This window comes from Opisthocomus hoazin, chromosome 1 (genome assembly GCF_030867145.1).
Source record: "Opisthocomus hoazin isolate bOpiHoa1 chromosome 1, bOpiHoa1.hap1, whole genome shotgun sequence".
Classification (NCBI taxonomy): Eukaryota; Metazoa; Chordata; class Aves; order Opisthocomiformes; family Opisthocomidae; genus Opisthocomus; species Opisthocomus hoazin.
Genome location: NC_134414.1, coordinates 34,232,563 through 34,252,274, shown reverse-complemented (window position 1 = coordinate 34,252,274; position 19,712 = coordinate 34,232,563). Strand labels below are relative to the sequence as shown.

The window sequence follows — 19,712 nt, the reverse complement described above, 5'->3', positions numbered from 1 at the left end:
AAAAGTGGAAAGCTGATCTATCTGTAAAAGGGAGTTCCTGAAAGAAACCGGGTTGTTGTAAAGTAGCTGGGAGTAACAGGCTTCCTGTGATTGCTACAAGCCTTATTTGTTTCATGTAGTGTTTGAAGGAAGTACAGGGAGACAGCAAAAACACTACTCAGTGCATAGAACAGCATCAAGAAATGAGCTGGTAGCAGCACGTCTGCTCATTCGTTAACACTGCACAGCTATGGTACTTCAACTGCAACAGGCCTTTGACATTTGACAGGAACGTGGCTTAAACCTTTCCCAGATGCCCAGAGACTGTAGAGATTTGGCCTTCCCAGAATGATATTCCTCTACTTGCAAAAAAAGCCTCACAGCAGCATGACAGAAAAATGTGAATAAATTCAAGCATCCTCAGTAACTAGATCCACACTGTTAGCAAAGCAGCAACAGTAAATACACTGAAGCTGCCAGAGCGAACGGTGGAGATCTGGGCTAAGACCAGTTTCTTCCTTGGCCTCATCCAGGGTCTGGATGCTGAAGGTACAGAATAAAAATGGATCCTTCAAACTCCCTGGACCCAAACGTGATAGACCAAAATGTGATATAATTGCCCCCCCCCCCCCCCCCCCCCCCCAAAATGTAACTGGGCAAAAGACATCAGTAGCCAAGACCTCTGAAGCTTAAAATCACATAGAGCAGGAGTAAGTGAAAGATGAGAGAGTGGCTATGTCTCCTTTTGGTAAATAGCCTTCAACAAATTTCAGGAGGTTAATCCTATGGCCTAAGCAACAAAAGTTCAATGACTGGTATTCTTTTGACTTATGACGAGGGGTATGACAAGTATACAAAAAGGAAATTTTAATCCTAGTCATTATAGTGTTTTTACAGAAAGTTATTTACGTTATAATGCACTAACCTCTCACTAGCAGCTGTTTTGTTTGATTTTTTTTAAATGACTGCACATGGAGCTTTACTTTCGATGCAGTATGCATTTTACCAATTACATGAACACATAGTCTCACTGCACCACACACAAAAATAACCGTAAGTCATGCAGACAGCCCTACAAATTGTAACATCTCCATTCATCACGAATTTTTCCCTAGTTTTAGTCAGAGATGCTGATTAATCCTGACAAAAAGAAATGGGCTGAATTGTTTGATCTGTCACCTTAAACATCAGAACAATGAGCCAACACATGGATTCCTGCTGTCGTAGTAAAGAATAAGTAACACTTCTGGTCTGAAAAGTTGGAGAAGTAGAAAAGTCTAAGAAGGATGTTACTAGGCAAAGAAATTAAACTGAAGAACTGCAAACACAAAAATCAGAAGGTTCAAATTAGGTTTTCTAAAAGCTTGGTTAGCTTAGATATCAATATAAACAACTAAATGCAGCAGTTACAAGGGGTATTACGAATTAAGTGACTGCAACTGTTTAATCTTGTCCTGTAAAGCCTCAATTGTATTGGAATAATCAGTGCCGTACATTCAGAAGAAACCCACTGAGACTTAAGACTATGTGCCTATGATCAATAGAGGAAAGCTTTCTCTTCATGAATGGGACAATTTACAAAGCCCTTTCACATCTCTGGAGAATATAAAATTATGAAGGTTGTGAGGAGAAACTGTTCTGGCAGTTGTTTGTCCAGATGAAGCCACTAGTGTCTTGGCTCCTTACCACTCAGCTTTAGAGGTTCTGGTTAGCTCTGTCTGCTGCTAATCACATGTCAGTACCTATAAAAATAGAAGAGTCTCACTACTAAATGCAAGAACACAAACTCATATTAAGTGAGCAACACAAACTCATATTAAGTGAGCAACACAAACTCATATTAAGTGAGCAACACTGTTTCCAGCACTTCATTTTGCTATTATCCCTTTTGGGGACTACTCTATGGAAGTATTAATACCTCAAAATCAAAATTCTGGTTCTATATACACAACTCGACCTCCTTAACAGAGGGAGCCAACAAAAAACGTAAGAAACTTCGACCCGAACCTGAAATGAGAAAAGGCAGAGTGAACCTGTGCAGGCCATGGAGTCAGAAGCTTTAACTTCTGCTTGACAGATCCACTTCTTTGCTCCTAGAAAAGGAGCACAGTGAGAAGTTGCATGGGGTACTAAGGTCTGTCTTAACATAAAACAAAAGTACTTGCTCATCTTTTGTTTCCATTAAAGTTGCATTAACAAAAAGACAGACAATTATATGGCCTAGCAAATCCAGTAATAAAATACGAGTTAACTACAAATTAAAGGAGTAAGTATTTTGGTCTGCCAGAAGAGTCTGTACCCAGAGTGGATCAATAACAACTCATCAATGTTTATTAGAAGCCAAAGATTACTGAAAAATGTCTTCAAGCCTGATGAATTCAAAGGCAGTGATTGTCTCCAGGCTGAAGGTGACTCAAACACCGCTGTTTTCAAACTGAACTTGAGAGCATACAGCTTTGAATATTTTAGATTTTCCAAAGGATATAATGTAGATACCAGACCATGATTTACTACTCCATCATCCTAACCACTTATTTTGTCATTGGTGGAATTTGACAAAATGTGCAGATGCAGATCAATGCCAATAACAGCACTGATTATGTATAATATTTGATTTAGAAAAGAAACATTTTGTGGAGAATTTGTAGTGTTGTAATTTTCACTAAACACAGACAAACTGCCGAGTCAGCAGGTCAGTCTGTGTAGCGGTATCTCAAGAAAAGCACAGTAACTAATGGCAATTATGTAGCACTGCCGTGCTCCTTTATTTTCCACTATAAACTTAGCTTACATTGTTTTACTTCTAGAGACTTAAATTAGGTAAAGTTTACTTAGAAGGGTACTTCTAACATGAGCTTTTAATCAAGTGCCATGATCAGAAGAGAATCAAAAGGGAACTGTAGCAGGAAATTTCAGGCATTTAATACAAATTAAGTTGTTTTGAAAGATGCTGATGCATTTCTAACCTTTTACAGTCATTTATATGACAAATTTAGCATATGTCCATGGGTGTACAACTTTTACATACTCCTGCGTTTCACCTGTTTGTTGCACCCAAAAAAGAAGCTTCTTAGATGTTAACTCTTTTGAAAAGCATGGATGAAAGCTTTAACATTAACATTATTGGAGTGATCTGCCAAACAGTGTTAGGCTCAGCCACAAAAGTCAGTGCACTGGAAGATAACCCTAGAGCATATACTTCTCCCTAACAGCAAATATCCTATTCCAAAATAACCACTCCCCTTCAGGAATAAATGAGAGCTAAGCTACCTTAGTCCGGTGTAATTAATTTCAGTAAAGCTTAGGCAGTCAATTTCCTTCCCCCCCCCCCCCCCCATACAGGCAGATATTTAATTCCCCTAGTCTCGGGCATGCTATAATATAAGCAAGGATGGATGACAGATCAGTTCACACTAGGCACGAACATACCTAACCTTTCCCTGTTTAGAGCTCTGATGGATTCAGGCCAGTGACTGAGAAAGCAGTAACAAAGCCAGTAACCAATACGGGGAGATGAGACAAGGACAAAATGAATGAGGAGCAGAAGGAAGAGCCTCACTGGATGAGAAGGGGGAAAAGAAACCCACCACGCCTCCTCCTTCCCCTGAAAAGCAACTGCTAAACAGAAGGATGGGCAATTTTTAGTTACTTTCTAACGTTGACTAATGTTAGCCAGAAGTGTTGAAGTTATCATACTCTTTGCATACAATATTTTCTGTGAGAAAGATTCACTGTCACCAAGTTAAACAAAAATGAAGATAAAGATTAGTTTACACCGTGAATGTCATCTTAAAGACACTGCTGCTGCTAAGACCGACCTGCATAAAATTGTCTCCACCCAAACAATAGCAGCAGAGGTGTGAATTCTGCTAAAATACAAAACGTGCTTTCAAAGGACTAAAATTCCAGCCCTATTGATTACAGAAGTGAATTTAAGTGATAACATCAACAGAAGCATAGAAAACACCCTCAGGTGAAGTCAAAGTAATCTGACACATATTTAGGTTTTCAATCTAGCGAATCCTAATCCGATCTCCATCCTAGCCCGATCTCAGAACAGCTCCCTCCCCCTTCCTCGCCTATTTACAGAGACCTAAATGCAAGATTTGGGATTTCCTCCCTTTCCAGTTGCGAGGAGAACTGAGGATGTCCCCGGCAACGGCAGACAGACTCAGTAGACCTTCGGAACACCTCCAGGGAACCAGCTTCTGACCACCCAGCGCCTCTCCAATCCAGGGGAGCAGACTACTACCCCAGTTAGCCTTAGCAAGCACCACACTCCTCCCCGATTTAGGTGGAGACGCCCAGCAGACGATTACTTATTTGCCTACCAACATTCTAAAAATGAAGAAAAAAATAATAATAGTTAAAAAAAAAGGTTGATTTAAGGCAGCACAGGGAGCAAGCTCGGCCCGCACCGCAGACTGCAAAAAGGCAGGCCGGAGCGTGGGAGCGGCCCCTGCCCCCAGCCCAGGCCTCGGTGCGCGGCAGCGGGGCATGGCAGGGCAGCCCCGAGTGGCTGGGACAAAAGGCAGCCGGCACCATTGTCCGCCCCCTCCGAGCACCGATCCCGCCGGCCGCGGGGAGGGGTGGGCGGCTGGCGCGGAGGGAGCGGAGCGCCGCGGGAGGAAAGGCCGCGGGGTCCCCCCCCCGCTTCCCGCCGGGCCCTGCCCGCCGCGGGGCCCGCCGGGGCCTCCCGCACCTCAGCAAGCCGGGGAGGGGGCACGGCCGGGCCCCCCACGCCGCCCGCCGGGGCCGCGCTCGGCCCGGCCGCGCCAACCCTTCCCCCGCCGCCGCCTCCTCCGCCCCCCGCCGGCCGCGCCCGCCTCACGGAGGAGAAAATACAACCCCACCCCCCATCCCCTCCCCGCGGGCGTTCTCCCCGCCGGCCCCGGGAGGCCGCTCCCCGCCGGCGCCGCGAGCGCGGCCAGGCCCCGGCCCCTCCTCTCGCGTCCGCCGGAGGCGGAGGCCCAGCCCGGCCGGGGCCCCGCCGGCCCCGCACCCACCTCCACGTCGCGGCCCTTGTTCTTGAAGCTCTTGATGCGGTGGTTCTCCAGGCCCGCGGCGGCGGCGGCGGCGTTCTCGGCCATGGCGGCGGCGGCTCCCAGCTCCTGCGAGGCGGCTCCGGCGGCGGCTCCCGGCGGCTCGCGCGAGGGGAGGGCGGGGGGAAGCGGGACGCTCCGTGACGAGCGCGAGGGGGGGGTTTGGGGGGGGAAGGGAAGGAGCCGGCGGGGTGGGGGTGGGGGGGCCGAGCGCGCGCGCCGTTGCGGAGCGACTGGGAGAGCGGCCTCCGGCGCACGTGACGCGGCGGGCGGGGCTCCACCAATGGCGGCGCGAGCCTCCCGCCTCGCCCGGCCTCGCGTCACGATAGGGGGGCGGGGCGTTGCCGGGCCGGCGGCGGGGGACTGCGCTCCCCGCCAGGCACCGCGCTCCACCCCCCCCCCCCACCCCCCCCCCCCCCCGCGCTGCCTTCTGGGGGTTGTGGTCCCGGCGGGGAGCGGGCGGGGGCGCCGCCGCCACCCGGCCTGCGCGGGTCCGGTTGTGGCGGTTTCCAGCGCGGGGCGGGGCGGGGCGGGGAGGGGAGGGGAGGGGCCGGTCCTCCGCGGGCTCGTGCTCCTGAGGGGGCGCGGGGCCCTCCCTGCGCCGTCGGGGCCAGCCCTGACAGGGGAGCTCCGGGCAAAGAGAGCGAGAGGGCTCTGCCGGGAAGACAGGTTGTCCCCAGAGCGTCCCGGCCAGTGTCAGGGACAGCGTGGGCAGCAGGAGCAGGGAGGTGATCGTACTCCTGTACTGGGCACTGGTGAGGCCACACCTCGAGTGCTGTGTTCAGTGTTGGGCCCCTCACTACAAGAAGGACATTGAGGTGCTGGAGCGTGTCCAGAGAAGGGCAATGAGGCTGGTGAGGGGTCTGGAGAACAAGTCTTTTGAGGAGTGGCTGAGGGAGCTGGGGCTGTTTAGTCTGGAGAAGACGAGGCTGAGGGGGTACATTATTGGTCTCTACAACTGCCTGAAAGGAGGTTGTGGTGAGGCAGGTGTTGGTCTCTTCTCCCAGGTAACTAGCAGTAAGACGAGGCAATGGCCTCAAGTTGTGTCAGGGGAGGTTTAGATTGGATATTAGGAAAAATTTCATTACTAAAAGAATAGTCAGGCATTGGAACAGGCTGCCCAAGGAGGTGGTTGAGTCCGCATCCCTGGAGGAGTTCAGAAAACGCGTAGATGTGGCACTTCAGGACACAGTTTAGCAGGCGTGGTGGTGGTGGGTGGGTGGTTGGACTTGATGATCTTAGAGGTCTTTTCCAACCTTAATGATTCTATGATTCTAAGTCATTATCGTAGCTGGGGCAGTGGTTGCATCCATTACAAACTCCAGGTGGACGCAGCCTGGGCACAGCAGGCCAGGTCACATGCAGCACCTGGAATTTACACCCAGCATTCCCAGGCTAGAAAAGAGGATGCGTGGGGGTGAGGCAAGGTAGTCGTAGGCAACGGTAAGTGGTGATCTAACCCCTTCCATAAACCATAATATCATTTATTTAGAAGAAAAGCATCAAAGAAAACCAAAATCAAAAGTAACGTTTTTATCTAGCTCATCTTACACCACATCAGGTTCTGCAGCAGACCCTTATAGCTATATATAAGCTTTTCACAGACCTCTTTCAGAGCCTCTCCCTCTAAATGACAGCTCAGCTTCTTAATTGCTTTCCCCCAGCCCTTCTTTATATCATTCAAATGACTGTAACTTGTAACTCACAGTTCTGGCAAAATAAGACTTGCAGCCTGATGGAGATGAATAAAAATCTGGAAGACTAATGCTCTTCTTCACTGTCGTTCAGCTGCGTGCCAAATGTTCTCATCCGAGGGATCAATGTAGCATTTCCATCCCTCTCGTCTCCAAGTAGTTTCGGCTCCCTGTGCGCATTCCTCCGTGCCTTTTCCCAGCGGCTTTGTCTGGGTGTGCTGCACCATTATTGCTAGCAACGGAAGAGAAGGAGCCAGAGGCAGGCAAAGCCCCAATGGCATGACCGATGTGAGGGTGTTTGTCAAGATCACTAATGTCAGAGTTGGCTTCTAGGCTCTGACACTTGCCCTTTTGGAGGGGGATTGGATCCAGCTGTCTTCCAGAGAGCTGCTAAAGCAGATGCAGAAGCCGAGGACTTTGTTTTACCCACCAGGGAAGGTGGCCATACCTGAGCTGTGGCTCGCTCAGGCCTGCTAGGACATCAAGCAATGCTGATCCAATCCCTGCCAGGCAGGGGTGTTGCAGTTATCCTCTGGAGGAGTTGCTCACCATTACCATGAACAAAAGAGCTTTGTTCAGCTCCATTCAGTGTAATCTGTGAGGTAAAAGGAAAACTTGCAGATAAAAAATGAAGTGTTTCCAAGACTGGGACAACTGAATTTACCAATCCAAAAATCTATACCCATTCCACTAGATAGGATTTATAGATACAGTGGTGGTGATGTCTTTTTCTTTCCCATTTTTTTCCTATCCATGATACAAGCCTTGCAGAGTTTCTATAGTGCATTTCATTAGTCTTAGTAGGCACTCAGGAATTGAACGCCTCTTAGACAGAGCTACGTGGAAGTTCGATTAGGTTTACTGCATGAATAAAGCTTCTTGGTGGAGCTCTTGACTAGATAATTAAACTTGCATATGTTCAGAGAGAAAACATTTTGATGTACTTAAGCAAATACTACTTTTTGGCACTGTAATTAACAGGGTCTACTAAAATACAAGGAATGAGTACTTTGCTACTCTGAAAACTGAATGAACCGTGTGGTTCAGAGTGGCCATTTTTCCTCACCATATGAGATTCAGATCAACATGTTCTTGTCACCAAGACCTGCAAGATACATGTCAGGGCCGTAAGCATGTTAATAGGATTTACTGGCCCTGAGCAGCCTCCCCAGACTACATTTCAGCCCCCTGAACTCCACCGCAGCCCTGGCCCTGATGCACAGGCTGATGTCCTGGCTGGGCTGAAATGGAGTTCCTGGGCAGTGGGAAGGGGTGGAGGGGAGGAAAAGAGGCTGGTTAGGGACATCGAGGTCTGTGGGTGCCTTCAGTGCCCCAACAACATAAACTTCATAGCTTAAAAAGCCATGGGGAGGAAGGATCTTTCATAGTTCAAAAATGTGGGATAATAACAACTCTTTGGGTGTTCGATGACTGAATAGAGTGGAGCTGTGCTCGTTTCTGGGATGACCTGTTGGCTTCAGGTCATGTCTGGTTGGTCAGGCATTGGAGCAGGCTGCCCAAGGAGGTGGTGGAGTCACCACCCCTGGAGGTGTTTAAAAAACGTGTAGATGTGGCACTTCAGGATATGGTTTAGTAGACTCGGTGGTGTTGGGTGGATGGTTGGACTCTATGATCTTAGAGGTCTTTTCCAACCTATGATTCTATGATTCAGCAAAACAAACTGAACCCAGCAGGTGATACTGCTGTATTTTGGGAGGTGCATGTGATCAGCTCAGGACCGCACTGACAGCTCCAGAGCCAGAGGCCACTCACCCTGTGGTAGCTGGTCACTTGCTGTTTTGCAGTCAGTGATTTTGTCACTATCCACCACCCAACACAGCTTCAAGAAAACCAGCACGTAAAAGAAATGTAATGAACCCGAGTCATGCTTTTGCTGGCAGTCCCTCCAGGAAGGATTGGGGAGATTTAGGCACAGTGCTTTAAGACGCTACCTGTTGTCAGTCCCACCCTGCTAGTGGATGTTAGAATGCGAGGCAGGAGAGGCAAATAGAATATGTGTCAGCTCCTCAGCCTCCCTACTCACATCCGTGAGCAGCTGAAGCCAAGACCTGTGGGGTGGAGGAGGTATAGATGCCTCCTGCTGCTCCCAGCAGAGGCGTGGGGCAGCTGATGAGGTGGTATCATCTCAAACCACTGCTGCTGACTTGACTATAGACCATCTGTCAAGAACAGTCTGTAAAATCATGCAACCTGGAATCAGAAATGTACAAGGACAGTTATTTAAGCCTTTAAGTTGATCTAAACCACTCATGAGTCTCACATCTTGCTTGCCCATCTCAAAATGGGATGCCTAAGCATCTCTGACTTGGGTTGCATGACAGCTGTCACTATGTAGTGCCATTGGCATGGCAGAACGGGAGGGAGATTTTCAGTACAAAGTTTGCCACTATTCAGGTGCTAACTCCAGCAGACATTAACTTTCATGCCTTACTTTCTCATGTCTGTTAGAGGCAGCATGACTGATGCAGGCTCGGACACGTGCGTGGCCAAGGTCCCTGCCTGCATCATCTGCAGCCGTCCCCACCGTACGTGCAACCCTCTGGCAACCGGCTGAGCAGCGTCTCATCGGGTGTTGCTCTCTAACAAAAAAGGATGAGTAATACATAAAGTAAACTAAGGCAAAATCCCCTGCAAACAATGCCTCTGACACTCATTTTCCCTTAAGATAAATGTATCATTTCAGTGAGACTATTAATGCGTGTTTGCAGTTCTCTCCATCACTGAAGTAAAAATTGGTCTTCGTAAGGGAAGAGTTCTGTTCTTACCTCATGGTAACTAAGGCTTAGTAATGAATGTGAGGTAAATCCTGGTAAAGAATCCAGTTTTGTCAAGGGCTGCCATCAAATACCGTGGATGCTAAGAGGTAACAGGCACTCAAGGAGAGATGAGAGAGTTCACCGAAGGGAAGCCCATGGACAATTGCTGTGTACAAAGATCCACACCCGGGTTAGGAAACCCCTAGTCTGGAAATGGTTGAAAGCTGAGAAAATGTGGGGGGAAGCATCACATTTTTTCCTGTTCTTATGCTTTCCTTAAGACATCCATTTACTAGTGACTGTTGGAGATGCAATACTGGGTAAGACAGGCTTTTGGTCTGACCCAGAATAGTCGTTAGCTTTACACCAGCGCATTAGTGCTCAGTGAACCCTGTCACTATGAATTTGGCACCCGAATACTTTCGGGCTACAGTGCAGTCCTTCATTTTTGAAGTAGTATGTTATGGGTGTCACCATGCTGTCCCATTGCTATTTTGCTCCTTGCACGCCAGGATCCAGGTTCTCCAGTCACCCATGCCGGAGGCAGCTTACCTTGTGCCGGACTCCAGTCTGGGGTGAAAAAAGCTGTTCTTTCATCAGAAAACTCCAGCCACAGGCTAGGATGGTGCACACAAGGAAACCCTGCCCTGGCTGCAGTGGGGATGTGTACCTCATCAAAAAAGGACTCTCCAATGTCCTTTCCCAGTCCTTCAACAGTGTGTTAATGGACCTGTCAGTTAAATACCACTCTGCAGCGGTGCATCATAACCTGCTACCTACAGGCAGCACAGTCAGTGGCACTTTGTGAAAACGGGCAGCTGCACTGAGCTGTCAGGAGGTGTGTGGTCTGCTACAGGGCTCAGGCAAACGAGGACCCTCCTCAGTACATCTATGCCAGGACCCATCCCAGAGGGCTGCCCCTGGTGCTGGGAGAAGTCGCTTTTGGGGGCAACACAAAGAGCTGGTGAGGGAGCTGGCTTTGGAAGAACCAGTGAATGGCCCAGAGTCGGGATTTGTAAATGCCTCGTTATCTGCAGACTAGGAACAGAAGCATTGAGGGAGCTGACTGGTTTGCTAGCATTTCGAGAATCTGGGGGATGTTGTTAGTGAAGGAGGAACTGTAAAACCTCTGGTTATCCATAGGCCCCCTGTGTTCAGTTGGAGCCAAGTTGCTGTCTCAGCATCTTTGTCTACACTTTGACCGTGAGGAGAATTAGGGGAAGCTCCTCCTGGGACAGAGCACCACTTTCCTTCTCCACTATTCTCACAAGAAGTCCCAGAGTAAGTACACATCGGTTCCTCATCTGCTGCTGTTTCCCACTGTCAGGCAGCTCCATACGAGAAGGTGAGCTGGGGTTGAGGGTGACTGCAAGGTGGGCATGGGGTAGGGACTTTAGGGACAAGGGTCTGTTGCCATGGTACCCAAGAAAGCAGAGCTTGGTTGGGTGACGGCAGCCGAGGTCAGCCAAAAGCTCAATCACCAGACAAGACCACAGTGATGAGGCAGGTCCCAGGTCACGTCAGGGTCCGGATGGGTGAGTTATATGGCCAGCCACAGGAGTAGCTGCAGTGTAGCTCAGGCAGGGACTAAGGGCAAGAGCCCTGCTTGTCCTGAAACAAGGGGAGCGAGTCCCCACCGAGGCTCCTCACAGCTTGTTCTCAAACAGCTCTTTGATTCAAGGCCAGCCAGCTGCACTGTCAAAGCTGGCCCCAGGCCCAGGCAGCCAGAGCCCCAGGAGGAGGGGGATGTGTTCAAGGCCCAGGCACCCACCTGGAGCTGAAGACATCCCTTTCTCCTGATGTCTGAGCTCCAGGCTGCTGTAGAACCAGAGGGGTCACGGAGGCTTACACCCAGGCACAGCCAGCTCTCCCAGGTTTAAGGCAGACGGTGATCAGCAGCCAGAATGCCATCTTGCCCAGAGCTTTGATCCAAGCAAAGCTGCTGAGATACCGTTTGCAGAGCCATGGATCCACCAGCCTCCTAGGCTTTGGCCTTGGAATGCAGGAGGCTGGGCTGTGCCATGAACAGCAAAACCTGATGGGCTTGATGGTTTTCCTGGTGGGAACAGCTCCAGGTGGTCTGCTCCATGTCCTAGAGCCTTCAGCACAGGCAGCCCAGAGATGCATCGGTTGAAGCCCAGCCCCAGAGCCAAAAAGGGCCAGGAAATCCCTGACACAGACTATGCTGTGCCTGAAGGAGACAGCAAAGGGATGCAGTTTACAGGAAAGGTCCCTGAGGACCTGGGAGTGACTGTCCGCAACGTGGCTCCTTTAATTTATATTTCAAATTGGATAATTTAATTGGCATAATTGGGAGTTTTCTTTCTTCTCTTCATTATGGATGCACAGAATTATGATAGTAGAGACAGCAAGAGGGAAGCATGTCTGGGAGGGAGGTAACTGCAGAAGCAGTCTTCAATCAGGTAGATAACGTCATCCTATTTGGGAAACTGCTGGGGTAGTAAAGATCTCCTTTAAACTTGCTAATCACAGGGTATGGGGTACCACAATCCTCACCCTCTGGAGCGGGAGAGGTTTACTTCTGTGGGGTGCCAAAGAGGAGGGGAGAATCCGTGCTCCTGGGTGATCTCCTTCTTGGTGCCAGATCATGCGTTATGACCCTGGGGGCAGGGTGCAGGTAACACTGTGTCAACTGTAAGATCATGCGTGGCTTCCCAGGTGTCCCTCCTGGCCAGGGAACCAGGCCCATCAGCCACAGAAGTGCCAGGCTATGATGACACTGCCGGGGGAACCCTGGCTTGTTGCATGCTTTAGGCAAAATGAGTCCTCGAAGCCCTCTTGCAAGTTGTGGAGACTGCAGCGAGGCAGAGGGTGTCACAGTGGGAGAGGGAAAACCTGTCTTTGGAGCCTTGGGAGTCAGGATCAGACACCCAAAGCCCTGTGTACTCCATCCTGCAAGAGTCATGGGTCCAGCTGAAGGTTTCTGCTCTCCATCTATGAGGAGATGGCCATTGGGCCCATAGGGACAGCAGTCATCAGCCACAGTGCATATTTCAGCCTGTAAGCTCTAGCATGAGGAGGATCTACCTGCTACAGACCATCTGGCCTCGCCTTGGAGACTGTGGGTGAGCTTGGGGCAATCCTCTGTGGTCAGACCTCATCGGCGTCACTTGCAGCGGGGTGATGGTATTGCACATTTTGGTGTGGTCGTGGTGTGTGGACGAGATGGACACTGCAGAGCTGAGTGTGCCAGCCAGGCCTGGTGTTGGTGATGTTCAGCAGTGGATGGGCAGCTCTGCTGTCACAGCCCACTTCTGCCAGCTGGCAGGACACATACCCGTGGCCTGTCCTCCATGGAGATACTGAAGCTCCTGCAAACCAGCTCAGGGCTACAGTTGGACTATGAAACACGGGAGAGACCTGATTGGGTCTGGTTGGTCTCCCAGAGGCAATTCAAACAGGACAACCTCATTTTAGTGAACACTTAAAATGTCTCTGGAGCACTGGTAGTCTGCTGGGTCAGGCCTTGGCTCGCAAACTGCCTTGCACTGACAGCCCCAAGCAATGAGAGTTTTGATGCACATCAGACAACTCTTTTTAATTCAGCAGCACAAGGGAAGAAGATGGCTTTTCTCTTGTAGCCTCTGGTTTGGTGGCATCAGAGGATCACGTCTGAAGTAACCAAACTGCAGGTTTGGAGCTCTATGGTTGGAGTCACCTTCATCACTTCCAAATCATAATGCGAAACCATGGTGCTGTGACACTGCTGTTTTGAACTGACACACGTTAATGTCCATGGATGGGTGGGGAATTTGTGATCTGCCATAGCCAGATGCATTTAGCTAGCACAGATGTGACTAGCGAGCACATTACCATCTGTATTGGGTTTGCACGGCAAGGTTTTGGGAGCGGGAGGGCTACAGGGGTGGCGTCTGTGAGCAGCTACCAGAAGCTTCCCCTATGTCCAACGCCAGCTGGCTCCAAGAGGGACCCACTGCTAGCCAAGGACAAGCCCCTCAGCGACGGTGGTAGCACCTCTGGGGTAACATAGGTAAGAAGAGGCAAAAACCAAACTGTGGAACAGCAGCCAGAGAGAGCTGTCTTCACTGGAGACACCAAGGTCAGTGAAGAAGGAGGGGGAGGAGGTGCTCCAGGCGCCAGAGCACAGATTCCCCTGCAGCCCATGGAGCAGACCATGGTGAGGCAGGCTGTCCACCTGCAGCCCATGGAGGTCCACAGTGGAGCAGATCTCCACCTGCAGCCCATGGAGGACCCTGCACCAGAGCAGGTGGATGCCTGAAGGAGGCTGTGACCCTGTTGAAACCCACGCTGGAGCAGGCTCCTGGAAGGACCTGTGAACCCGTGGAGAGAAGAGCCCATGCTGGAGCAGGTTTTCTGGCAGGGCTTGTGACCCCGTGAGGGACCCATGCTGGAGCAGCATGTTCCTGAAGGACTGCACCCTGTGGAAGGGACCCACAATGGAGCAGCTTGTGAAGAGCTGCAGCCCATGGGAAAGACCCACATCGGAGCAGTTCATGAAGGACTGTCTCCTGTGGGAGGGCCCTCATGCTGGAGCAGGGGCAGAGTGTGAGGAGTCCTCCCCCTGAGGAGGAAGGAGCAGCAGAGACAAGGCATGATGGATTGACTGCAGCCCCCATTCCCCATCCGTCCTTCTGCACCGCTTGGGGTGGGGAAGAGGGAGAGAAACAGGAGTGAAATTGAGCCCAGGAAGAAAGGAGGAGTAGGGGGAAGGTGTTTCAAACGTTTTTTTTCTCATTATCCTGCTCTGATTTGGTCTGAAAGAAATAAAATTAATTTCCCTGAGTTGGGTCTGTTTTACCTGTGATCGTAGTTGCCGAGTGATGTCCCTGTCCTTATCTCAACCCACGAGCCTTTTGTCGTATTTTTGTCCCCCTGTCCAGCTGAGGAGGGGAGTGATCGAGTGTGGGCACCCAGGGTCCAGCCAGGGTCAACCCACCACACACAAAGCACGATGACCCGTTTCAGATTTTGGCACATGTTAGCAATATATTTTTTATCCTCAACACAGTCACCGAGAGCTGCAGGGCTTGCAGCTGCACTGCAGAAAGCAGGCATGTTTTTAGCAGAAGTATCTCAAAGTGGAACTGCAGTGACACCAAAGTGTCTTTAGTGCTCACGTTGTTAAAGGCTATCAGGAGCCTTCACTTGGATTTGATCTGGTTTCACTAACTCAGATTAAGAACTTTTTGTATAAGCAAAGAGAATTTAATGCAAATAATTATGACAGACAAGGCAAACATTTGCTGAGGTGCGTCTGGGTGGCTTCTGGTTCCCCCCGCTCCCCTCGGTCCCAGCAACGCAACATGCATTTCCATGCTGTGTGCATGTTGCGTGGCCAGTGCCTCCCCGCACCCACCCCGAGCAGGCTGTCTCCGTCGCTGTGTAGTGCAGCTCTGATTACAGCATCCTCGGAAAGGCAGATTTTCTTTCGTGTTCTCACATCCCAGTATTAACCTGCCCCGACATCGTTTCATTTGTGAGGGCTGATAGCACAGCCTGAGATCGGTTCGCTGCAGAGGTTACGCAGAAGCAGAGGCGGATTCCAACAGCTTCTGTTCTGCAAAACAAGTTTCAGTTTCTTCTCCAGTATAAGTTTTTTTATATATATTTTTTATACATGTATATATAGCTGTATAATAGCTTGTCTTGCTGCAGAGAGAAGAAAGTCACAGATGCGGTGCTGTGTGAATCTGGGACAAGAGACACTTCCCTTTGTGTGCCTGGATGGAAGAAAATTCATGTATAGTTATGCTTCTGGGACCAACACAGACCCCGTACATTTGGCTGTCGCCATCACCTCCTGCTCATTTGAGGGGATGTTGTACATATTTAAAGCCTGCAAATAATTATATGTTTGGTACCAGGCTGTTATAAACAACATATAATTTTCTTCTTTGTTTCAGTAACTTCACCTTGTAAGAAGTCACCGAAGTGGTGAGTCCCCACGCTTACACATTGCAGCCGGTTTCGCATGATTATTGGCAGAAATTGCGATTTTATTTTAAAACCTCCTGTAATCTGATCTCAGGATCTATTTGGATCATCAGTCCCCATGGCAATAGCTCTTCAAATCCTGAAAATAACAATGTGTGCAGCTATTTTGACTGAATAAACCAGACACCGCAGATGCGTAAGGCTAAGCATACGGGTGCATGCTTGCAGGCAGAGGGTTTCGTTTCGGTCATGACAGTAAATAGCTATTTTGCAAGCACCAGCAGAGATCTGCACTGCTTGGTCAGATGTGTCAAGTGAGGCAGTGCTATTTTTACATTGCCACTTTTCAAAGCAGGCCTGCATTCATCCTTTTGAATGGCTCTCTAGTGATACCTGATGGGGTTCACGTGCAGTGGGAACCAGTTAGACATCGGTCTTCCCAGCGAAATACCACTGAAATGGTGCCACCGAAGAGAAGAGGCAGGAAAATGGATCCTAACTTCGTTTTGTGTATTCATGTTTTCCACCTTTGGACTGGACCTGTTGGTCTAAAAGGAAAGCCTCATGAGGTGTTTTCGTTAAGAATAGGAATCTGTTTTCATCTTTGATGCTGCCTCAAGTGTTTGAAGACAATTTACCACGAAGGAAGAATCAACTACAGGCAGTTTCTTTGCTTACAGCTCTCTGCCCTTCTGATGGACCTTGATTTGGTCCTGTCAGGGTGCTCCACAACGGCTGTGCCTGCATGGACCTCTTCCTGCAGGCCACCAGCTATCACATCAACCTTGTCTCCTGGTTGCCCAGCTCTGCATCGCTCCTGGAGCTTGCCCTCCTTGCGTGATCCCAGAGCAGGAGTGCCAGGGTCCCGCAGGAAGATGGGCACTGTTTGCCATCAGTGCCTGCCTGCTGGCTGATGCTCAGCTGCCCGCAGCCTCCCCCAGGTTGGTGCGCGGAGGATGTTGAGACAGCTGGACCTGTGCAAAGATTTATTCATGGTGACTGTAGCTGGTGGCGTGACTTGACTCCAGAGGTAGCAGATTCTTTTTGGGACAGAAAAATAAAAGGAGAGAAACAGAAGGGAAAGGAAAACTCACCCCTGTGGCCAGCTGGGAGGAGAAAGAACAGGAGGTCCCCAGAGGAGTGTCCTTCCCTGGGTATCCTCTCTAGTGGCATGGGTGCCTTCCCTGCAGGCAAATTTCCCACGGCAACTATATGTATTTTTCTTCCTGTTTTTTTTTAAACCCCCTCAGACTCCCTGTTGCCTGTTCCTGCTCATAAAACTGTTGGTGCTGATGGGAGCACGTGTTGGTGGGGCATGCTGTCTGGCTGTGAAGCTTTGTGCCTGCATTTTGTCAGGTCCCCTGAGGTAAGCTGAGCACAACAGCGCAGGAAAAGGAAGAAAGGTGGGAAAGGAAGGCGATTCTCACGCTGGTGGCCATCGCTTCTCATGAGAGGCTGTTGTAACAGGGCTTGCAGGTGCAGGGCCGTGAGAATAAGATAAAAACAACACTGGTTGATGTTGTAGTTTAACCCGCCAGCTGGCAACTACGCACCAGACAGCCGCTCTCTCCCCCCTCCTCTTCCCCTCAGCGGGATGGGGAGGAGAAATGGATGAAAGGGAAAACTCATGGGTTGAGACAAAGACAGTTTAATAAGGCAACAAATGAAAAACTAATACTAATAATAGTAACGATAAGATCAATGATAACAATGAATATGCAAAACAAACTATATACAGTACAATTTTTCTCACCACTCGATGACTGATCCACAGCCAGTCCCCGAGCAGAGATCACGGACCCCCTGGATTTTTGCAAATTTCATTAAATGCCCCCAAAAGGCTGAACTCATGGACAAGAGAGGATTGAAGCTCATGGAAAAATGAAAAGCCGATAGCCTTCTGCCCCCCAGCCAACCCCGTGCATAAACTGATTGTGATGTTTCTGGTATGGAATATTTCCATTGGCCAACTTGGCTGTCTGTCTGGCTCTGCTCCCTCCCAGATCCCACACACCTGCTCAGTAGCTGAATATGAGAAACTAGAAAAAGTCCTTGATTTACAGCTACAACTGAAAACATCTCTGTTATCAACATTCTTCTCATCCTAAATCCAAAACACAGCAGCAACTGGGAGGAAAATTAACTCTATCCCAGCCAAAACCAGGACAGTTGACAAGGGAAAACCACCGGCCAGGGACTCGAGAGAACCCAGCAGCCTGGGAGGGAGACACAGAGCAGCGAAGAGGCTGCAGAGCTGCAGACAGGACCCCGTAATGTCACGCAGGTTGAGGCACTTCAGGCTCTGCACGACACAGAGCAAAACCAGGGCACGGCTGAGAAGCACACGCAGAGCCAGGAGCTGGGAAACACTCCCAGCTGGCGCTGTGCAGCTCTAAATCGTCTCTTTTCATTATCGCAGCCAGCAGAGCGGGTGACGACAACCCCTTGCTACAACGGTATCTCACCAGCTGCCAGCCAGCTTGCTGGAACGCAAGGGTCTGCAGCTCCTTGCTTGGCTCTCGCGGGCCGACTGGCACAAGCCCACCCTGATGCGTCCCCACGGGACTCAGCTGAGGTGACCAAGGCCCCCCGGCCAGGATGGGGCAATGTCGGGCACCATGCCAAGATTGCTGGGGCTCTGCCGGAGGAGGTCAAGGTCTGTCACCTTCAGCCCAGAGGCACCGCTGCAGCTGACTGCCGGTCCTGTCCCCAGCATCCATCGGCCATGCTGTCATTGCAGGGCAGGGACATCGGACCCACTAGTGAAACAGACTCACCAACTGCTTTTTCCAGCAGTGGGCGTTGAGCTAAGCCAGTCCTGAGTTTGGCTTTGTCTTTGGGGTGGGCCCGGGAGAGATTTTTTCAGCTTTTCTTCATCAGTGCAGGGAAAAGAGAAAGGTAGGGGGCAAGGCAAGGGAAGAAGAAGGCAAGGCAAGGTGAAAGAAGGGAGGGTAAGGCAGCACAAGAGAAAAGCAAGGCAAGGCAAAAGAAAAATCAGAGGCGAGAAAAGGCAGGAAAATAGTAGATAAAGCAAGGCAAGAAGAGAGGAGAAGGAAGGAAGGAAGGGAGGAAGGAAGGAAGGGACGGAGGGAGGGAAGAAGGAAGGAAGGGAGGAAGGGAGGGAGGAAGGAAGGAAGGAAGGAAGGAAGGAAGGAAGGAAGGAAGGAAGGAAGGAAGGAAGGAAGGAAGGAAGGAAGGAAGGAAGGAAGGAAGGAAGGAAGGAAGGAAGGAAGGAAGGAAGGAAGGAAGGAAAAGAAAAAAAGAAGGAAGAAAGGAGAAAGAAAGCAAGAAAGCAAGAAAGCAAGAAAGCAAGAAAGCAAGAAAAAGAAAGAAAGAAAGAAAAGAAAGAAAGAAGGGAAGGGAAGGGAAGGGAAGGGAAGGGAAGGGAAGGGAAGGGAAGGGAAGGGAAGGGAAGGGAAGGGAAGGGAAGGGAAGGGAAGGGAAGGGAAGGGAAGGGAAGGGAAGGGAAGGGAAGGGAAGGGAAGGGAAGGGAGAGGGAAAAAAGGACAAAAGAAAACTGATAAAGAGCACTGTTGTTCCTCCTTCACTGCATGTCTCAAGCTGCAGTGGATTTAAAGTACAACCTCAAACAGCATGAGTGTTGGCAATGCTTTATCTAAGCCGAAGCATAATGATGACAACATAACACAAATAAAAAATGTGAGCGTGGAGTAATTGAGAGGGAAGGGAGCTTTTTGTAAGCATTTGTTTGCAGATAATTTTATGATGATTCAACACAGTTGATGTAAAATCTGGCCGAGTTGAACTGGGTGTCAGCCAGCCTGGTGTGGCTACTAAAATTTAGCTGAAATTGGTATTTTATACCGATTTATTTAGGTGAGGAGAAGGGTGCTGCCTTTTGGGGCGGCATTCCCGCTGCCAGCCCAGCTGCAAGGGCTGGTTCTGCTCCCCGAGGGCCTCTGCCACCAGCCTGTCGTTGGCAGGCTGGTGGTCAGCCAGGTCAGAGAACTGGCCCAGGGGCAAAAGAGAAAAAGAGAGGGGTTTTTTTTTTTCTTTTTTTTCCCACGCTGTTTTTCCTGCCCTTGGCCAGCTACTGAGCGAGAGACCAGCGGGGCCTCCCAGGAGCCCTCCAGCAAACCTGCACCACCGCGACTCTGTATTTCCCCTACTGCCAAGGTAAATACAAGCAGGGAAGAAAAACAACAGCGGGAAACCCCCAAACCCCTGCTAGACTTCTTCATCCACCCTGAAAAATGATAAGCGACAGGGGCCCTCGTCTGGGGGGACTCCTGGGTGGGTGGCCTCCAGCGAGCCCCTCGGCA

The 19,712-nt window shown here is 50.1% G+C and overlaps 1 protein-coding gene across 1 annotated transcript in view; it reads right to left on the bottom strand.

Moving 5' to 3' along the window:
* Positions 1-5,191, bottom strand: part of KPNA3 (karyopherin subunit alpha 3) — a 52,733-nt gene extending 47,542 nt beyond the window's left edge. Inside the window, exon 1 of the mRNA XM_075421519.1 lies at positions 4,986-5,191. Coding sequence (XP_075277634.1) covers positions 4,986-5,069 — 84 coding nt within the window. The 5' untranslated portion in view covers positions 5,070-5,191. The remainder of the gene's footprint in view (positions 1-4,985) is intronic.
* Between the last annotated feature and the right edge of the window lie 14,521 nt (positions 5,192-19,712).